Genomic DNA, 18811 nt, shown 5'->3' on the forward strand with positions numbered 1-18811 from the left:
GACTGAAGACTGCCCTCCCCTTTGCCTCTGGTAGAAGGTGCAGGACCCTCCCCACACCAAATAAGGAAAGAAGAATGTTCTGAGCATTAAGGGCACTAAGAATACATCTGAGCTATCTCAGATAAGATTACTTGCAACTCTTTAGTTCATGTTTTCTGACATAAACCCCAAGGTCTGTAATTATCTTAGGGAAACTGAGGGGGCTTATTAGTACAGTACTTATTAGTTATTTTTGTTGTTGTTGTTGTTGTTGTTGTTTTCCTTAGCTTTCTTTGAGGCTGAAGAGCTGGGGTGTGTGTGTGTGTATGTGTGTTCCCCTAGAGTGCCAAAAAAAAAAAAAAAAAAAAAAGTGCTGAAGAGTCCTAGGGAGATGAGGCTATTTTTGTTCGAAGCTGATACTTCTGCCTGAGCCACAAGTGCCGCTTGGAAAGGGCTCAGGTTGTTTCCAGGGGGAGAACTCTGCAGAGAAGAGACGAAGTTCAACAGGACAACAAAGGGGCAGCAGAAACAGCTAGGAAAACGAAGAGCCCTCACGTTTTTCACACAGAGCCCCCTATCAGAGTTCTCGAATTCTAAAGTATTCTGCAAAGTGCCACTTGACCGGAACTTTTCGCCTGCCTTTCCTTTCTCCAACCACCATGACTGAGATCACTGCTGAAGGTACTGCTACCATTTTCCAATAGTACCAATTAAGAAAAAGAAAAGGTAGAAATCCCCAGCGACATTGACCTTCAAGCTGTCCACTTAATTGTTGCTTTTAGATACTTGTCTTGATCAATGATTGTATACAGATTGAAGAAGGGGATTTGGGAGTGGAGAGGCTGACAGTTCTGTGTGTTGGGGGAGAGAAGGGGCTTCTCTGAAATTTTGCATGGGGAAACTCTTCTGTGCTATTCCAAAGGCCCCAGTAGGTACCAGTTGTCACCTACACCTCTATAAATTGTTATCGTCATGTAAGGTTATAACTGATATCTTACCTTGCAAAAATTACAAGACTTGCAAGGATAAAGACCATAATGAATTTAAAATGTTGCATTTAATGTTTAAATGTAGAAAAATGATTTTGAGCATTTTTACCTTATGATATTTTAAAATGGAGATTTTAAATTTGTTTTTCCTTTTAACTTCAATGTATAAATATGCACACACACACGTACGTAAGATTTAAGTTGTAAGTACCCCCATAAAATTTGTGAATATCTTACTATTGGTTAGGTTTATAGAGATAAAGTTGGAAATGCACAAAATGTTGATCAATAGGATTTTAAAATAAATCAATTCAAATTCTGATTCTTTTCACACACCCATCTCTCTATATGAAGAACTTTACCTTTCTATTAAATATTTTGTTTCAATGCTTCCTCTGAAAAGGTTTATGTCATAACTAAAACATAATTTTTTATTACTTGATCATGGTGCCAATTGTTTCATCTGTATATACATATACAAAATATATGTAAATATAAAAATGTATGTATATTTCTTCGAATGAAAAACCCTTTAAACAACTAAAGCATTTTGAATACAGACACAATCCAGTTCTAGTTGGGGTGAAAATCTGGGAGGTGGATCTAAAATTTGCTTCTGACAGCTGTAAGAAAATCAGACAGGTGGTGCTCTCATCAGCTTCCAAGTTGAATGCTGTTCTGGTTTGTTTTTAATTAGACAACTGAAAAATAGAATGTGCGGTTTTGGCTCTTTGCATAGACATTAGTGTGGACACACAGTGATTTCAGAGTTGGAGATTTTCAGTCAATATTTATAAGGAGAAATGTCTTACTTGTACTTTCCACTGAGAAATTTAGTCTGGCACCCCAAATTGATAAAAACAATTACTGGGAGATTTCTGTATATCAGGTATTTTGCTCAGGACTTTGTGCTATTTATTTATATAAACCTCATACAATTCAATTAGGCTGGCATTATTATCTCCATTTTGCAGAAATAGAAACTGTAACTCAGATGTTCGGTGACTTGCTCAAGACTATGGAATTGCCAAGATTAGAACTAGTTTGTGTTATTTCTTTCCTGTAAGAGGATATCAGGTTTACTCTTTACCAATTTTAGTTCAGAATTTGCTATCTAAATATAAATAGCATTTTTTTCCTATTCCTCAGATATTCTGTGTCATGTGGCCTTTAGTTTGTCTTAAAGAGAGCTACCTATAATAGCTGCTTGCTTAGCCCTGCACAAGTTAGCAAGATACCTATGAATGTTTTCTTTCCCTTTGGGTGTGTGTGGGGTGTGGGCATTCAGCCGATTCAGGAGGTCATGATCAAATCACGTTTGGTTTGCCTGTGGATTATTCTCTGTAGAACTTGGCACTTGATTCATAAAACTTTTTTACAGGAGAATCCTTCATTATGAAACAGAACTTTTATTTCTATCTGCTTCCAATGGAGCACCTAAAGATTCTTGGAAGACCTCTTGGAGTCTCTCATAAGAATAATTGAATTGGTAATAAAGTGTAAAAACCAGCTAGTGAGGGTCATTTCCTGCTCCCTCGCCTTTGCAGTTCATAGGATCTGTATCATCTGAACATCAATTATGTACTTTTTTCCTTTTCAGGAATGATTTATTAATCATATTTCTCAAATGAAAATTAAACTGCCAACTAAGAATTCTTAAGGCTAACACTTCAGTCATTCTCTGAGGTTATCCAGAGCTTCTGGAACACTTTTCTCCTGCACAGTTTTCATTTTGTCTTCGTGATTCTCACTTTTTTGTGTCCCAGCTGCAATAGGCTTCTTTCAGTCTTTTGAAAGGGGTGTGCTTTTGTACAGAGCTTTCGTACATGTTATTCCCTTAACCTAGAATACTCTTTCCTCTCACCTGCCATATTTCTTTTGCCACCACTTTGGGGAACATTATGAAAATGTGTAAGTACTGCATCCATAGCCTGTTACATCTACTGATGACTCTTCCCCTCCATTTATCACAAAGCAAGCAGGCGCTGTATAGCAATTACGAAAGACAGAGCTAGAATAGCCCGTTAGAGAGCTCTAGTCCACTGTCCCAGACTCCATTTTTGGAAAACGGAGGTTCATACAGATTAAATGAGTCTATCATGGTTGTTGATAATTAAAGGAAGTCGGAAGATATAATTCATGTCTACTGTGGCTTCTCTTAGCACTTATTCAACTGTAAAGCAGTACATATTGATAAACCTTACCAAGTTCTTCACATAGATTATGTGCATTTACCAAGCCAGACTACATCATCTGACAGAACAAAAGAAGTAATGCTAAGTATGGAATTGTGTTTCCGGTCCAGAGCCATAGATGAAGTAGAACTAGGACTGAATTGAAAGCCAAAGGATTTTAGAGAAATAACATCATTGATTCTGGCCATGATGAATTCATAAAGATAAACATAATGACAGTTATAATAACAATTCACATCAAGAACACATGATGTACTATATGTTGGCTAACTGAACATAATAATAAGAAAAGGAATCTAAAAAGTAATAATAATAACAATTCACATATATTGAGAAGACATTAAATGTCAAGCACTGTATGAAATTTGTTATATGATCAAGATGGCTGAATGAGATAGATACTTTTATCATTGCTATTTATGGAATAGGAACTTGAGGTTTAGAGGGGTTAGGGATTTGCCTGAATTCACAGAGCTGTATATGGTATAGCTAGGATTCACATCCAGATCTCCACCTGAGTCATGTTGACTACTTCTCCATCCTATGCGAGACTAATAGCCTGCTGTTACTTCAGAGGTTGATGGGGGCTTATGGTATGCCACTGTTCTGATTTGGCCCATGCTAGATTGAGTAGGTTGGATCAGGCCACAGACTGGATCAAACTCAAAGAGTGCTAAGGTTTAGGACTATAAATAGCCTTTCCAGAGGCTGTTGTTCCTAGACAAGTGCCAAAGTCAGCTCCCCTTATGAGTTTCATGTGAAATTGCAACCACCAAGCCAGCATCGATTTGACAATGTACAGCCCTATGCAAAATACCTTTGGAGTAATTTTTATAGTTAATTCTTTTTTTTTAAAGTCTAGTTAATTCTTAATAGCTTTGTTGAAAGAAGAGACTTTTTAAAAAGCTGATAAAATATGTGATTTTTTTTCAAATTGCCAAGGTAACTAATATACAGTCAAATTATGCTTTACAATAACATCTATGTAACTGTGTTCTCTGGGGTTCAAGGATCTCTAAAATATATGGAAGTACAAATTTCTACATAATAGATTCAAGTTGGCAGAGATCCTATGTATAATTAACTTATAATTTACTAGAACACTTAGTTAAGGAAATTCTTTTTTAAAAAATTAGAACTTAGGTCAAACTCTCCACTTCTAAACTATTACATAACTTCAGGATTCAGGAGAAGGTTTTATCATACCATATATGGGACTGTTTCCTCACTATTAGCTCAACCGTGTTTTACTGCTCTGTAACAAACCTGTGGAAGGATTTGACATTCAAAATTTAGAGCAAAAATGGTAATTTATTTTATACAAAGCACTGCTTCAACAGACTGTGTAGCACATGAACACCAATTGTTGCTCTCAAGAAAAAAGAGTGAGGATTCACAGCCAGACTAATTAACTATGCACACAAGTTATGTCACCTAGAGCAACAGATGGTGAATTAAGAGAACGAGGAGATCCAGCCTACATATTTGTGTCTATCTTGCCAAAACCAAGTGGCTATTCTGGCTCAGGTCAAGACGACTTGGGTTGGGAGGAGAAGGAACAGCATGAAGCCTTAGGTTCAAGCCCTAATCACTTCCAAATTATGTTCTCCTGTTGAAGAAAAGCCATACAGCCCATATAGAACATTATTTTTAGTTCCATGAACACATTTTAAAAAATTGACCTTGACAAGATAGTATATTTGGAGAAGGACCATAATTGTAAGAGGCACAGATAAATGAAAGACTTGTGCACCAGTTGTTTAAGGAGAAGATTGTTTTTTGTTTGTTTGTTTGATTTTTTATGCAGCACTAGGGGACAAAGTGAAGACCCATAAATAAAAGTCTGGAAGCCACAAAAAGGCAAACTCTTGACAAAATATAACCAAAAGCCTAACCAACCATTAGAATGATAACTAGAACTAACTCTTCTGATTCAAAAACAAAAAGCAAAAAATTAAAAAAAAAGCGTGAAATGAACACAGGCTCCAATTTTCAAGAAATAGATGGATGAAGAATATGGTAAAAACTACACTATAGCATGCAATCAGCAAAATCCAGGCTATGGAAAATCCTATGGTACAAACAACTCAGTGCCTTCAAAGAAGTTACTGGAAACAAAAAGAGATGCCAAGGAAACCTATAGGTTAAATATATAAATATATATTTATATTTATAGCAACTCCTCCTAATGTGTAAAATTAATAGATCATGATTCAGAGAAACTTAAAAATTTCAGTGAAATAATTGAAAATTTGACACCCTTTGAATGTCAGATGATATTAATAAATTACTTTATCTTTAGCAGGATGACTGTATTGTGGCTATGTTTTAAAAATACTTATATAATTTGGAGATACATACTCAAATATATATGGATAAAATGATACAATGTTTTAAACTTGTTAGTAAATAATATGCCAGAGACAAATATCAATGTGGCACAGGTAGCATTGGACTGGCCATGACTTGATTATACTGGGACTGATGATGGGTACACAGGGTTTTATTATAATATTCTGCCACTTTTGTGAATACTGAAGCCTCCCCTTAGTAAGGAGCCAGGAAAACAAAACAAAACAAAACAATGCTGATGTTTTTAGTAAACATTTTTGTAAATTTTAGCAAAAACTTTTTATAATATATATGGGTTCGTGAATTCACTGACCATCAAATTTATGTGTAAGTGCAAATTACTGTATAAATTAATAATCTGTTATTGGAACAGAAACCAAATATGCTTGCATTAGACAGAGGGGTCCAGAAATGAGCATGACATTTGTAACAGCAGAAAAGGAAATAATGGACGGGACTGGAGGAGATTATGCTGAATGAAATAAGTCAATCAGAGAGAGTCAATTATCATATGGTCTCACTTACTTGTGGAGCATAAGGAATAACAAAGAGGATATTGGGAGAAGAAGAGGAGAAGGGAGTTGGGGGAAATTGGAGGGGGAGACAAACCATGAGAGACTGTGGACTCCAAATTGAGGGTTTTGGAGGGGAGAAGGGTGGGGGTGGTGGGTATTAAGGAGGGGATGTATTGCATGGAGCACTGGGTGTGATGCATAAACAACAGAACTTGGAACACTGAAAAAATAAAATAAGATTTAAATTTAAAAAAAGAAGGAAAGGAAATAATGATTTTTTAAAAAGATTTTATTTACTTATTTGACAGAGAGAGAGAGAGAGGGAGAGTGCAAGCATGGGGAGAAGCAGGGAAAGGGAGAAGAGATTCCTGCTGGGCAAGGAGCCCAATGTGGGGCTTGATCCCAGGACGCAGAATCATGTTTTGAGCTGAAGGTATATGACTAACCAACTGAACCACCCAGGCACCCCTGGAAATAAAAATTTTTTAAAATATAATGTGGAGATTTGGAGGTTAGTTTCATTTCATTTCTTAAAATTATTAGTGACATTAATTAGACATCTTAATTAGTAACCAATCATTTTTTGAAATGGTCCATGTGAAAACTTGAAAAGAAATAAGGGGCGCCTGGGTGGCTCAGTGGGTTAAGCCTCTGCCTTCGGCTTAGGTCATGATCTCAGGGTCCTGGGATCGAGTCCCACATTGGGCTCTCTGCTCGGCAGGGAGCCTGCTTCCTCCTCTCTCTCTCTTCCTGCCTCTCTGCCTGCTTGTGATCTCTCTCTGTCAAATAAATAAATAAAATCTTAAAAAAAAAAAAAAGAAAAAAGAAAAGAAATAAAAACCCAAGAAGTCAATATGAGGCAAGGAAGATTAGTTCTAAAAAAATGCTATGGTAGGGAATGTCATATTTATTGACAGGGCATTAAGGACTAAGTCTTATATGATTATCTTATTAAAATATCACAGAAACTCTGAAAGGCTAAGAGGCAGGTATCACAGAAATCTGATCAGTCTGATTCTAAAATTTCTCAATCTTCTTTCCTGCTCAAGTTGAATTTAGAAAAAGAGAAGAAAAGCAGACTGTGAAAAACAGAGGGTGACATAATTCATTGAAAATCAGAGAGAAAAGGTAGTGTAGAGTTGAGAGAAGGCAGCTTTAAAATAATTAAAAGCAAAATGAGAGAGTACAAATTGTCTGGGGTATAGGTCAGAAATGCAGGTTTGAGCACCAACTCTTCTCCTCAACCATAGTTGTCTGGGGTGGGGGTGGGTTGGGAGGTGTAGTGGGGGGCTGGGTTGGGATGAGGAACCTCATAGGAGACCGAGTAATAGGGCCAGAAGAATGCTTTCAACTTTTTACAAGATCATGCTTTTTGATAAATTATGTTTATGTACATATTTAAAAATTGTGCAAAGCATCCATGCTGCAAAATCTACAGTGAAAGAGAACAGAAAATGCATCTTTTTAGTATCAACCTTTGCTGGGTTGCATTAAGAAGATTTTTGTTGTAGCTTTTGTAATTATTTGTAATATTATTCTTTTTTTTCCCCCTACCACATTTTAAGCACACAGTACCCATGGAAGATGTTATGCTTGTCAGATTAAATGCTTCATTTTTTCCTATTTGTTTTTGGTCATCATTGTGACTATAACTTAAAAACTGTGCTACTTTTACCATACAAAAATGAATTGAGCCTATTCAGCTATTATTCTAAAGGCTTAGGCATCCTTAGAGACTTAAAGCCTTCAGTGCTATTTGCATTAATTTTTAATCAGTTAACAATATTTAATATGAGAGAAACATAAAACAGTACAACTAAGCAATTTTAAAGTGGTCTATATTGACCTTTGGGTTGAATATATCAATTTGAAAAGAGCATGCATACATAGGTGGTTAAGATTTTCCAGTTAGGCTTTTGGTTTTACAGTTATGGAGTTGAAATCATTATTCTTTTCTTTTCATCCATCAAATAAAAAGAAACACTTTGGAGAAATGTTTAATATATTTTTAAAATGCAGACTATTTAAAGTAACACATTGAAAAAGAGCAAATCAGGGGAAAAACCTTCTTCAGAAAACCATGCATTAGCATAATACAATAATTCCAAGCTTGTGGAGTTTAGTTTCTGTACAACCCAAAGTTCTAGGAAAATCCAGCCAAGTTAAGTTTTGCTTTCCCCAATTTCCTTTTTCTCTGAAGAATCAGAGTGCCATGAATAATTTCTGAGAGGAAGTGCTTATTTGGGTGTCACATGAACACGTATTGCCCCAAGTGAGGGTTAAGCAGAGATAGATGAACTTTCTGGTTCAAAAAGATAGTATTTCCCATCTTCAAAGGAAGTTGAAAAGAATATCATTGGCAAATGTGTAATGAATAAAGTCCTGCTTCTCTCTGTACAAGTTATGCTCTCTAAACATCAAACATCTCCACATCTCTGTGCCTGAAGTCAGCTGTCAAAAGCACATGGAATTTAGGATTCTGAGGGATTCTTTAGTATGTAAATGAGCTGATTCCTCATAAACCACAGAGTCCATTTCACTTATGATGTACTTCATATTACATTTAAATATGTATGGCTTAGATATTTCCTAGTTTGGTTCCTGTGGCCCAGGCTGGGGTATGTGGTCTTCACTTAAATTAAAGATACAGTCTTTTAATCTAGAAGGACAGATAATTTATGTTCATTTATCAACCTGCTTTTTATAGGGGAGCATGAGGCTAGAATTTAGTTAGAAACAGGTTTTCTCATTGCTATTCGTTGGCTGCATCCTCTCCCTCTCTACACAGGTTTCTGAAATGTTGAGAAAAACAAAAGAAAGAAAGAGCTCTGAATATAATATATGCATAATATATGTGATCTGATATGGTATAATATAAACAGGATGTTATAATAACCTAGAGCATTTATAAGCTTACAGACCTGAGAGAACCATTTTCCACTTGTTTAGACCTTGAAACATTTTTAGCAAGGTTTCCCTGGAAAATTTATTGTTGCCTGTTAAAAATCATCATATGACTAAGAGAATTTTCTGTTTGTGGTAGGCATTTGTTATAACATCAAGACAAAATGGTACTTATAGGGGCGCCTGGGTGGCTCAGTGGGTTAAAGCCTCTGCCTTCGGCTCAGGTCATGATCTCAGGGTCCTGGGATCGAGCCCTGCATCGGGCTCTCTGCTCAGCGGGGAGCCTGCTTCTCCCTCTCTCTCTGCCTGCCTCTCTGCCTGCTTGTGATCTCTGTCTGTCAAATAAATAAATAAAATCTTTAAAAAAATGGTAATTATAAAGTGACATTTCTTTGCCCTCCAGTGCTGGAGCTATTATTTTTATCCATTGTTATTCTTATTTAACCTATGTATAATTGCCTGGGGGAAAAGAATATGGTATAAAATCTATATGTTACCAATTATGATAAAATGCCAAGCTTGTGAATTTAAATATGCAGAAGCATTAGGCATTGAATTTAGAGAAAAACAAGCAAACAAAATATGTCCATTTGAAATATAACAAAATTATAGACCATGTGGTATTAATGATCAGCCTATAATCAGATTTGTATTACCAAGAAGTCGTGTCAGAGGTCTAGCTGTAGTCAATATTTGAGAACCTATTATGCACCAAACCTAATACCAGACAATAGGGACATGATGAGGAATAATACAAAGTCCCTGATTCCAATATAGTAGATTGAAAAATAAGCAGGAAAGAGCAAAAGATCATTATTAGACTGAAGAGTAGTCAGATATAAAAATACATAACTCCAGTTTGGATTTATGAATGATGAGTGTTTAATTTAGTTGACAGGATCATGCTATTGTTCATAAATCTTATGATCACTGAGGACACATTGAAACTTGCTTAAAGAATAACTTTAGAGTGGTAGAGTGCCCTGTTCTTCACTCTGATGACTTACAGTGTGCATGCCATTGTCAGAAGGTGAAACAGCTGACCAAAGTAAGGTGATCAAGAGTAGGTTCAATTAAAAAAAAAAAAAAGAGTAGTTTTTGGTCAATGAAGAGATGAAGGTAAGATGGGTGGTAGGTGGGAATTAGCGATCTGTGGGTTGAGGCCCTAGGATGATCAAAGTACAGAGTTACCAGGCTAAGAAACTAGGAAAAAATCCTGGTTTAAAGTTTCTAGTTTTTTAAGGCACCCTACTGCTATGTTACTGAAAAGGATGGATATCTTACATTCATGATTTATTTTGAACTCATAGTTTATTACAATCGCTAGTTACCGGCCCTCCTATGTGAGTATGCTCTCAGTATTTGTGTGTCCCTTGCTGCTTTTGATCCCCAAATACTCTACTTTGAGTTCAGTTTATATCTTTGGAATGCTACTTTCAATTCATGAACAAATAATGAAATAATACTGTCGGTCAGGTACTCACTAAATAACTATCTTCAGGTTAATAATGAGAAATAAGTTGTTAAAAACTAATTTTGTGGTCACTGTTTTTCTAAGTACTATGAGAACTAGTGTTATAGGCCAGTAGTTTTGTTATGGTTCTATACAGGCACCGCATTAAGCATGGAAGCAAGGCAAGAGGGTTTTCAAGATACTAGGGAAAGACCTTTATCAAAGAACAGATGAAGAGAGATGATCCTCAGTCCAAGGTTCAGAAGACATGATGAGGAAATATGGAGGGTAGCAGTAATAGCTAGATTTAAGCATTAAGTCAGCAGAATCCTCTAAAGACTTTGCTCATGGTGACTGAAAGATTTATATTAGAAATGAAAGTTTTGACAGCTACTAGAAGCTTTGCTTATCTCTTGAATTAAGTAGACCAAGCTTACTATTCAGTTTCTGCCCACTATCCCTGGATTTGTAAACCTTGTATGCTGTGACTAGGATCGACTTGTTATAACCATACTGTCACCCGAGTCCCTGTCTTTGAGTGACATAGACTCTCAATACCCAGGTGTTTTGGAACCTGGTATTCTTATCTTTGTCCCTTCACTCTGCCATTCATTTATGGATGGAAAGGGACAAAACTATGATATCCTTAAAGGTATTCATTCACTTAATAAGCATGTATATTTCAAGTATTTGCTTTGGCCAGTAACTGCTAAGTCTGTGGGTAAACTGTGAAATATATATTCATCAAGCCTCAAGGAAAGATTTGTAATTGTATAAATAACTATACGAGACAATGTTGCTAGTTCTAAGTTGCCTAAAAGAAGAACAGATAAAATTATATATAAAAATCACGAGATACATTCCTTGGTTTCTCATCACTCAAGTTTAAAGTAGACAATATTTATACATATGAAAGAGCTAGAGTATGAATTAATACATAACAAGCAAATCAAGTGTTTTGAGGTATAAATGTTAGGAAAAGCTGAGAATCAGGGGAATAGATGAACTTGGTTGATCAGGAACTATTAGAAAAGAGTAGAACTTAAGTTAAAACCTGAAGGATCTCTAAAAATGAAAGAAAACGGGCATAAAGGAAAAGCAAAGAATTAAGTTTTTACTAACATCTCTAGATCCTAAAAATTCCAGGTTAATATATTTAGCAAACAATTATTTGATATATTTTTACTAAGTTAATATCTTGGTCTCAAGCTCTATGCCAGAGGATCAAAGCTGGTGGAGATATCTCTTCTGACATTTGGAACAAGAGAATTACTCAAAGGTTCTTTCCAAGATATTGCAGGATAATTAGCATGTACTAGCATCACTCACATAGTTTTGACTTCATAAACAACCACAGACATTTTCGTATGGGGATACTAACTACACATCAGTTAACCAACCAGAACCTAAGATAAAGGTGAGCATAGATCCTAATGGTTGCAAAAGAGGTGGGATCAATGTACTCAACTATGAGAAACTGCTGGTTTACTTATCTTCCAATTCTACATGGAAGAGTCTTTTTGGTCAATATAAGGGATTTGGATTAGTGGTTTGGGATTACTTTTTTATATGAGGCTATATATATAAGACTAGAACTTCCAGTTAGAAACAGGTTTTCTCATTGCTACTCATTGGCTGCATCTTCTCCCTCTCAACAGAGGTTTCTGAAATGTTGAGAAAAACAAAATAAAGAAAGAGCTCCTAATACAATATATGCATAATATATGTGATATGGTATGGTATAATATATCTTCCAACTAAGTTACCAGATAACAACTAAGAGTAGGTATACTAAATCAGCTACCACTAAGAGTTACCAACTAAGTCAGTGTAATAAATATGCCATCCATTTCAATGATTCTAAAGTTATTTGGGATAGAATGAAAACCTTCCTGAAATATAATTATATTTGGCTTTTTAAATTTGCACTTATAATTCTATAGTAGAAATGGAAAAAAAAAAAAAGATGATGATTCTAAGGAGGTGTGAGCCAAAGAGATTCACAAACCAAATGGCACAACACATTTCCCCTGGAGAAAAATCAGTGAAAGGTGATGGCTTATTTTCTATGTCCTTGAGCTAATGAGTGGAGAACTGACAGCATAATTTGAAGAGAGGCACAGGTGGAAACATCTCTGGTAGGTAAACTGAAAGACAGTACTTTGTAAAATTACCTCATACAGTTTTATAGAAGCTAAATAATAAACTCGAGAGTAGATTATATTTCCTGACTTCATAGTCACCCTATATTGTGATGTATTGAACTCCACATGTCTGGTTAAAGTACTTTCAATGTTTCTTTAATTCCTTGTAGCACTACCAAAATGACAAATATGTTTTCCAATCTTGTAGAAACTCACTTAGAATTAAGTTCTTAGCTAACATTGACCTAGAAGCCAAAATGTGCAAGAACTCTAAGTGAAAAAAATCAGATAACTGTCACAATTTTTTAATAACACTGTCCCACTTGGTTTTTAAGAGACCAGCCACCTCAACAGTTCAGAGTTAAGACAATATTATGAATCATCACAGTTTTTTAAAACATTTAAAAAAACCCATTTTTATAAAATGTAAGTACTGAAAGCTGCATAAATCATATATATTTATATAGTATTTACTAAACAATAGTGGAATTGACATCTGCATAACCAGTCCCTGGTCCAGGAAACAATGTTCCCATCACCTGTGAAGAATATTCCCATCTGCCACCCACCCAGCGACTCTCATTTTGGTTTTGCTTTCCAATTGAGATTCCTTTTTCTCCAGTCCTTTCTCCACAGAGAATAACTATTCTGACTTCTTTTTAATAATAGTTTTCTTACTTTGCTTTATAGTTTTATGACCTCCACATCTATAAACAATATAGTTTAGTTTGGCCAGGTTTGTTCTTTACATAAATGGAACCACACAGCATGCATTATTCTGTCTTGCTGCATTAATTCAACACTCTGCAAGACTCATCTATTTTGTTGTATGTAGCTGTATTTCATGTTATTCTTGCTACACAGTTTCCACTGTATGAATGTCATAACTTATCTATCTGAGTTTTTTAAATTGAAGAGCTCTAATAAACAATATAGCTATGATCATTTTTCTTCTCTTTAGCTTTGATAGTCTATGGTTTTATCATCAATGTATATTTATTTCATAGCATTATGCTCCATGTAAAGTGGTGAATTCACCATGAAGAAGATTCCTTGCTCATTCAGATTGTGTAGTATATATATTATCACTGAGATCTAGTCCAAAAACATGGAGATAATATGACCTCAGTGATTATCCACCAGAAATGCCCTAACTTATTTTTTGGGAGAAATTGACATATCCCTGCAAGATATATAAAATAGGTATTTAGGAGAACAGGGAGAAATGAATAGAATAGTAAGGACTTTTCAGAGATAAAGAAGTAATCCCCAATATATAATGACCCTTATCTGAGATGTGTAGGTAGCAACACAAATGTTGACATTTAGAGCATAACCTGATATAAAAAAGATTGTTCAATAAATATTATTGAATGAAAGTGTATAGAGGCCAGGAGTTCAGCATATGCGTATTGAAACTCACTGACTTTTTCCCATTTAACTATTCCTTTGACCCTACGGAGCTTTATCTTTTTCCCATTTGCTCAGTCTCTAAATTTTGGATTCTTCATTTCTCAATTCCATATTTTATTTCCACTGTTCCTGCTTTAATTTAAGCTCTGGATCCCTGTATGCAGCATATAGCATTTTCCACCAGTGTCAATAGCAATATTTCCACCTCACATGCTCTTCTTATAATGTGACGGTGACTCTTTTTCCACTGAAAAGTGAATCTATTTTCCTTCCTCTTGAATCCAGAGAGACCATGTGATGATAACCTCAATAGATAGAATACAATGAAAATGATATCATATAATTTTCAAAGATAGATGAAAAAAATGCCAGGCATGTCTGTCTTGCTGACTTGGGATATTTACTTTTGAAACCATGCTGTAAAAAAATTGAATCACCCATAAAAATGCCCTTGGCAGATAGACTGAGCTGAGCTCCTAGTCAACAACCAGCACCAACTTTTCAGCCACGTGAGTGAGTCATCTTGAGAATGGATCCTGCAGTCCCCACATGAGCCACCCTAGGTCATACTTGTGGAGGAAACACAAGCCATGCCTGCTGAACCCTAACCAAATCACATATTTCTGAGCAAAATAAATGATTATAGTTGTTTTAGGCCACTACACTTTGGGATGTTTTGTTATGCAGAAAGACATAACTGTTACACTAACTGTTACAGTGTTGCATAAGCATCCATGTAATCTCCTGACCTCTATCTTCCACATGATTACTAAATCATATCTATAACACTATACAACCCATTGACTAATGTTTAACTCATTCAGTGTACCACTGTTTCAGCCAGGTTCAACCACTCTGATGTTAGTTAACTGAAAAATTGTTATACCTCTACAACTTTATCAATCTTTTATCCACATATTCAATACCTTATTGATTCAAAAATGTTTAAGGAATGTTGACTATTATAAAAATGTTCTAGTCACTGGAGATATGCTCATTAAATAAAAAGAAGAAGAAAAATGAGGGGGGGGAGGAGAAGAGAGAAGGAGAAGAAAGAAGTAAGGGAAGGAAAAGAAGAGGAGGGAGAGGAAGAAGAAATTTCTGCTGTCAAAAGACTCACTGAAGTAACTTCTCAATTACATACCCTTTGGAGATTTTACAAATGTGAATGAGTTTTGTTCTGTTTTGTTGTTGTTGTTGTTGTTAGTGTGCTTAAAATGGGCCCTGGTTGTGGACCAGGGAATTTCAATGTGTAGGATCTCCACATAATACTTTGCTCTACTGAGCAGGTTTAAGCAACATTTTGCATGGAGAAGTGCTCACATGATGTGTATTGGTGAAGAGTTGAACTATTAGTTATAGTATATAGTAAAAACCCTCTAGAATTTCTATGCCTCAACCCCCAGATTCTGTGAATATATTGATCTTACATGGCAATGGGAGCTTTCAGTGTTATTAAATTAAAGACCTAGAGATGGAGAGATTATTCTGGATTATCTGGGTGAGTCTAATCTAACCATGTGAGTCCTTAAAAGTGGAGAACATTCTGGCGCCTGGGTGGCTCAGTGGGTTAAGCCTCTGCCTGTGGCTCAGGTCATGATCCCAGGGTTCTGGGATTGAGTCCTGCATCAGGCTCTCTGCTTGGCAGGGGGCCTGCTTCCTCCTCTCTCTGTCTCTCTGCCTACTTGTGATCTCTGTCTGTCAAATAAATAAATAAAATCTTAAAAAAAAAAAGTGGAGAACATTCTTGGTGGTGTTTAGAGGGAGATGTGATGTCAGGATGTCAGGACTTGACTGGCCACTAGTGGCTCTAAGAAGGGGGAAGAGGCTGTGAGTCAGGGAACACAGTATCCTGTAGAACCTGGAAGGGATAAGGAGACTCTCCTGCAGGCTCCAGAAATGAATGTAGCCTTGCAGACACCTTGATTTTAGCCCCTTGAAGCCCATGCTGGACTTCTGGTCACATAAATATAAGAAAATAAATTTGTGTTATTTTGAGCTACTGAGTTCGTATTTATTTGTTATGCCAGCAGAAGAAAACAAATAAGTCACTCTCTGATTACTGTAAATCTTTCTTTTACACTAAGAGACACATTTTCAGAAGGCACAAAATAAAATTGACATAGAACTACAAATTTATTTTACACAAAATATTTTATGTAAATCACTTTTTAAGTAAAATAAATAATTCTTCCTTTTATATGAGAGACCTGAGGCTAAAAAGGAGCTTTGTTTTCAAGGTCACAGAGCTCATTCTTGGGACAATTAATGATAAATTAATAATTAACTGGGCTATTCTTTTTGCAGAAATGTATGCTAACTTTCCTTCCAATAAACTGAGTTTTCTAAAAGTAACATTTTCCCCTTAATAGTCAGCAAAGTTAGAGAGACATTTTGTTTTGGTTTCTATTTGTCACTATGGATAATTGCAAATTTTAGGAAAGAGGGTTGTAGTTCGTGCAATATTTATTCCTTCTTAATAGCTCTACAATTGGGCGCCTGCATGGCTCAATCAATTAAGCATCTGCCTTAAGCTCAGGTTGTGATTCCAGGGTCCCCTTCTCAGCGGGGAGTCTACTACTCCCTCTGTCCCTCCTCCTGCTTGCTTGTGCTCACTCTCTCTCTCACAAAAATAAAAAAATATCTTTAAAAATGTATCTCTACAGTGATTCTGCTTACATTTAATACTATGAGCATTTATGAAACAAATTGTGACTTGTTCTATAATCAATAGCATTTGCATATTTATCTAGTCATTTACACACAATATACACTACATATTGTCCACCTTAGTTCTTTTTTTTTTTTTTTTAAAGATTATTTATTTATTTATTTGATAGAGAGAGATCACAAGTAGATAGAGAGGCAGGCAGAGAGAGAGAGAGGGAAGCAGGCTCCCTGCCGAGCAGAGAGCCCGATGCGGGACTCGATCCCAGGACCCTGAGATCATGACCTGAGCCGAAGGCAGCGGCTTAACCCACTGAGCCACCCAGGCGCCCCTGTCCACCTTAGTTCTTAACGCAGGACATCTTGTCCTTCTTTGGAATAGGTATCCTTCACCTTCACAGGTTTACACACACCAGGGAGCTATGCACATTTTCCGCTGGATAAGAGCCTATTAATAGAAAACTGACACACAGCTTTAAAAAAAAATCAGGTCAGAGATTAATTTCATGGAAACCCATAGTCATCTCAGCTAAACATGATCTATTTGAGGTGGGTGAAAAATGTGTGGTCACTTTGCTTGCTGCTGAAACAAAATAAATATGTCTCTCTTTTATATTCAGATTCTGAGATATTATTTCTCTCATTTAGGACTTCTAAAGTATCTTTGCATGAAATTCCTGCAGATTTTAAACTACTGACACAACTTCTTGCTTAACTATCTTCCCAATAAGGCCAATTAAAGAGAAAAAGTGGTCAGTGTGTGGAATACAGGAAAATATGACAAATGAGATTAATTGAATTTGTTGAAGTAAAAGAAAAGAGAAACTTGGAATTAGTTAAATATAAAATTGGATTTGCAAGAAAACAAAGTTGCCTTAGTTCCACCTGAAAACATTAGTTTCCAGTACAGGGCAGAGTGCAGAGTGCAATATACCTTTGTTGATGAATATGAAAGGATAATTCCCAGAAAGGAAATAATACAATAACAGAGCAAAATTGTAAGTGGTAAAAGAAACACATAAATATGTGATATTTGAATAGCATGTATATAGTGTAAATGCATACTAACAAATATGATGTATACATAAATTTGACCTGTGATGCATAGAATAAGATATGAATGTAGAGTTTTTATTTTAATAAATATTGAGGGGCGCCTGGGTGGTTCAGTGGGTTAAAGCCTCTGCCTTCAGCTCAGGTCATGATCCCAGGGTCCTGGGATCGAGCCCCACATCGGGCTCTCTGCTCAGTAGGGAGTCTGCTTCCTCCTCTCTCTCTCTCTCTGCCTGCCTCTCCTCCTACTTGTGATCTCTCTCTGTCTGTCAAATAAATAAATAAAATCTTTAAAAAAAATATTGAGCTCCTACAACATATGAGACCCTGTCATGGAGCACTAAAGAAATTATTTGGTCAACATATCACAAAAGATATAATATTGTTGTAGAGAATTTTTTGATAAATATAATTAAAATAATTTTTAAAACATTTAATTATAATAGCTTAAGGTCCGCAGCGAGTAATGACATTTTTATTCTAGAATAATCGTGCAAACGTGTCTTGTTTTTCTAAATTTATACATCACATATTTTTGAATTAACATTGAAAGCATCAATCTGAGGTTATTAAAAAGCATAACTAAGTATTACCCTATAGTAATACTTACATTCTATGAATGGTGCGAGTTCAAGGTAGGAAGGGAGGTATACACACTTAGACCAATCCCTTCCAAATTTGATGTGCATCTGAATCTGTTGGGAATTTTGTTAAAAGGTTATGGACTCTGAAAAAGAACCTGAGGGTTTTGAAGGGGCAGGGAGTGGGAGGTTGGGGAACCAGGTGGTGGGTAATAGGGAGAGCACGTATTGCATGGAGCACTGGGTATTGGGCAAAAACAATAAATACTGTTACGCTGAAAAAATAAATTAATTAATTAAAAAAAAGGCAGGTTCTGATTAAGTAGGTTTGGGGTGGGGTCTGAGAATCTGCATTTCTAACAAGCTCTCAGGTGCTGAGAATGCAGCTAGTCCATGGACCACACTTCAAGAATATACTATGGTATTTAAGGTCTGCTTAGAGAAAAATTATTTTGGTTTTAGACTAATTTTTCAACTGAAATAAGTAAACCAATGGATATCCTGTGAAAGAAGACAAAAGAAGGAATAATTTATTATTTATATTTTATTTGACCCTTTAAACAGTG

At 35.9% G+C, this 18811-nt stretch overlaps 1 protein-coding gene across 1 annotated transcript in view; it reads left to right on the top strand.

The window, feature by feature from the left end:
• The first annotated feature begins 567 nt into the window (after positions 1 to 567).
• TRDN (triadin) overlaps positions 568 to 18811 on the top strand; it is a 384176-nt gene continuing 365932 nt past the window's right edge. Inside the window, exon 1 of the mRNA XM_046006499.1 lies at positions 568 to 660. Coding sequence (XP_045862455.1) covers positions 639 to 660 — 22 coding nt within the window. The 5' untranslated portion in view covers positions 568 to 638. The remainder of the gene's footprint in view (positions 661 to 18811) is intronic.

Source organism: Meles meles, chromosome 5, assembly GCF_922984935.1.
Source record: "Meles meles chromosome 5, mMelMel3.1 paternal haplotype, whole genome shotgun sequence".
Taxonomy (NCBI): Eukaryota; Metazoa; Chordata; class Mammalia; order Carnivora; family Mustelidae; genus Meles; species Meles meles.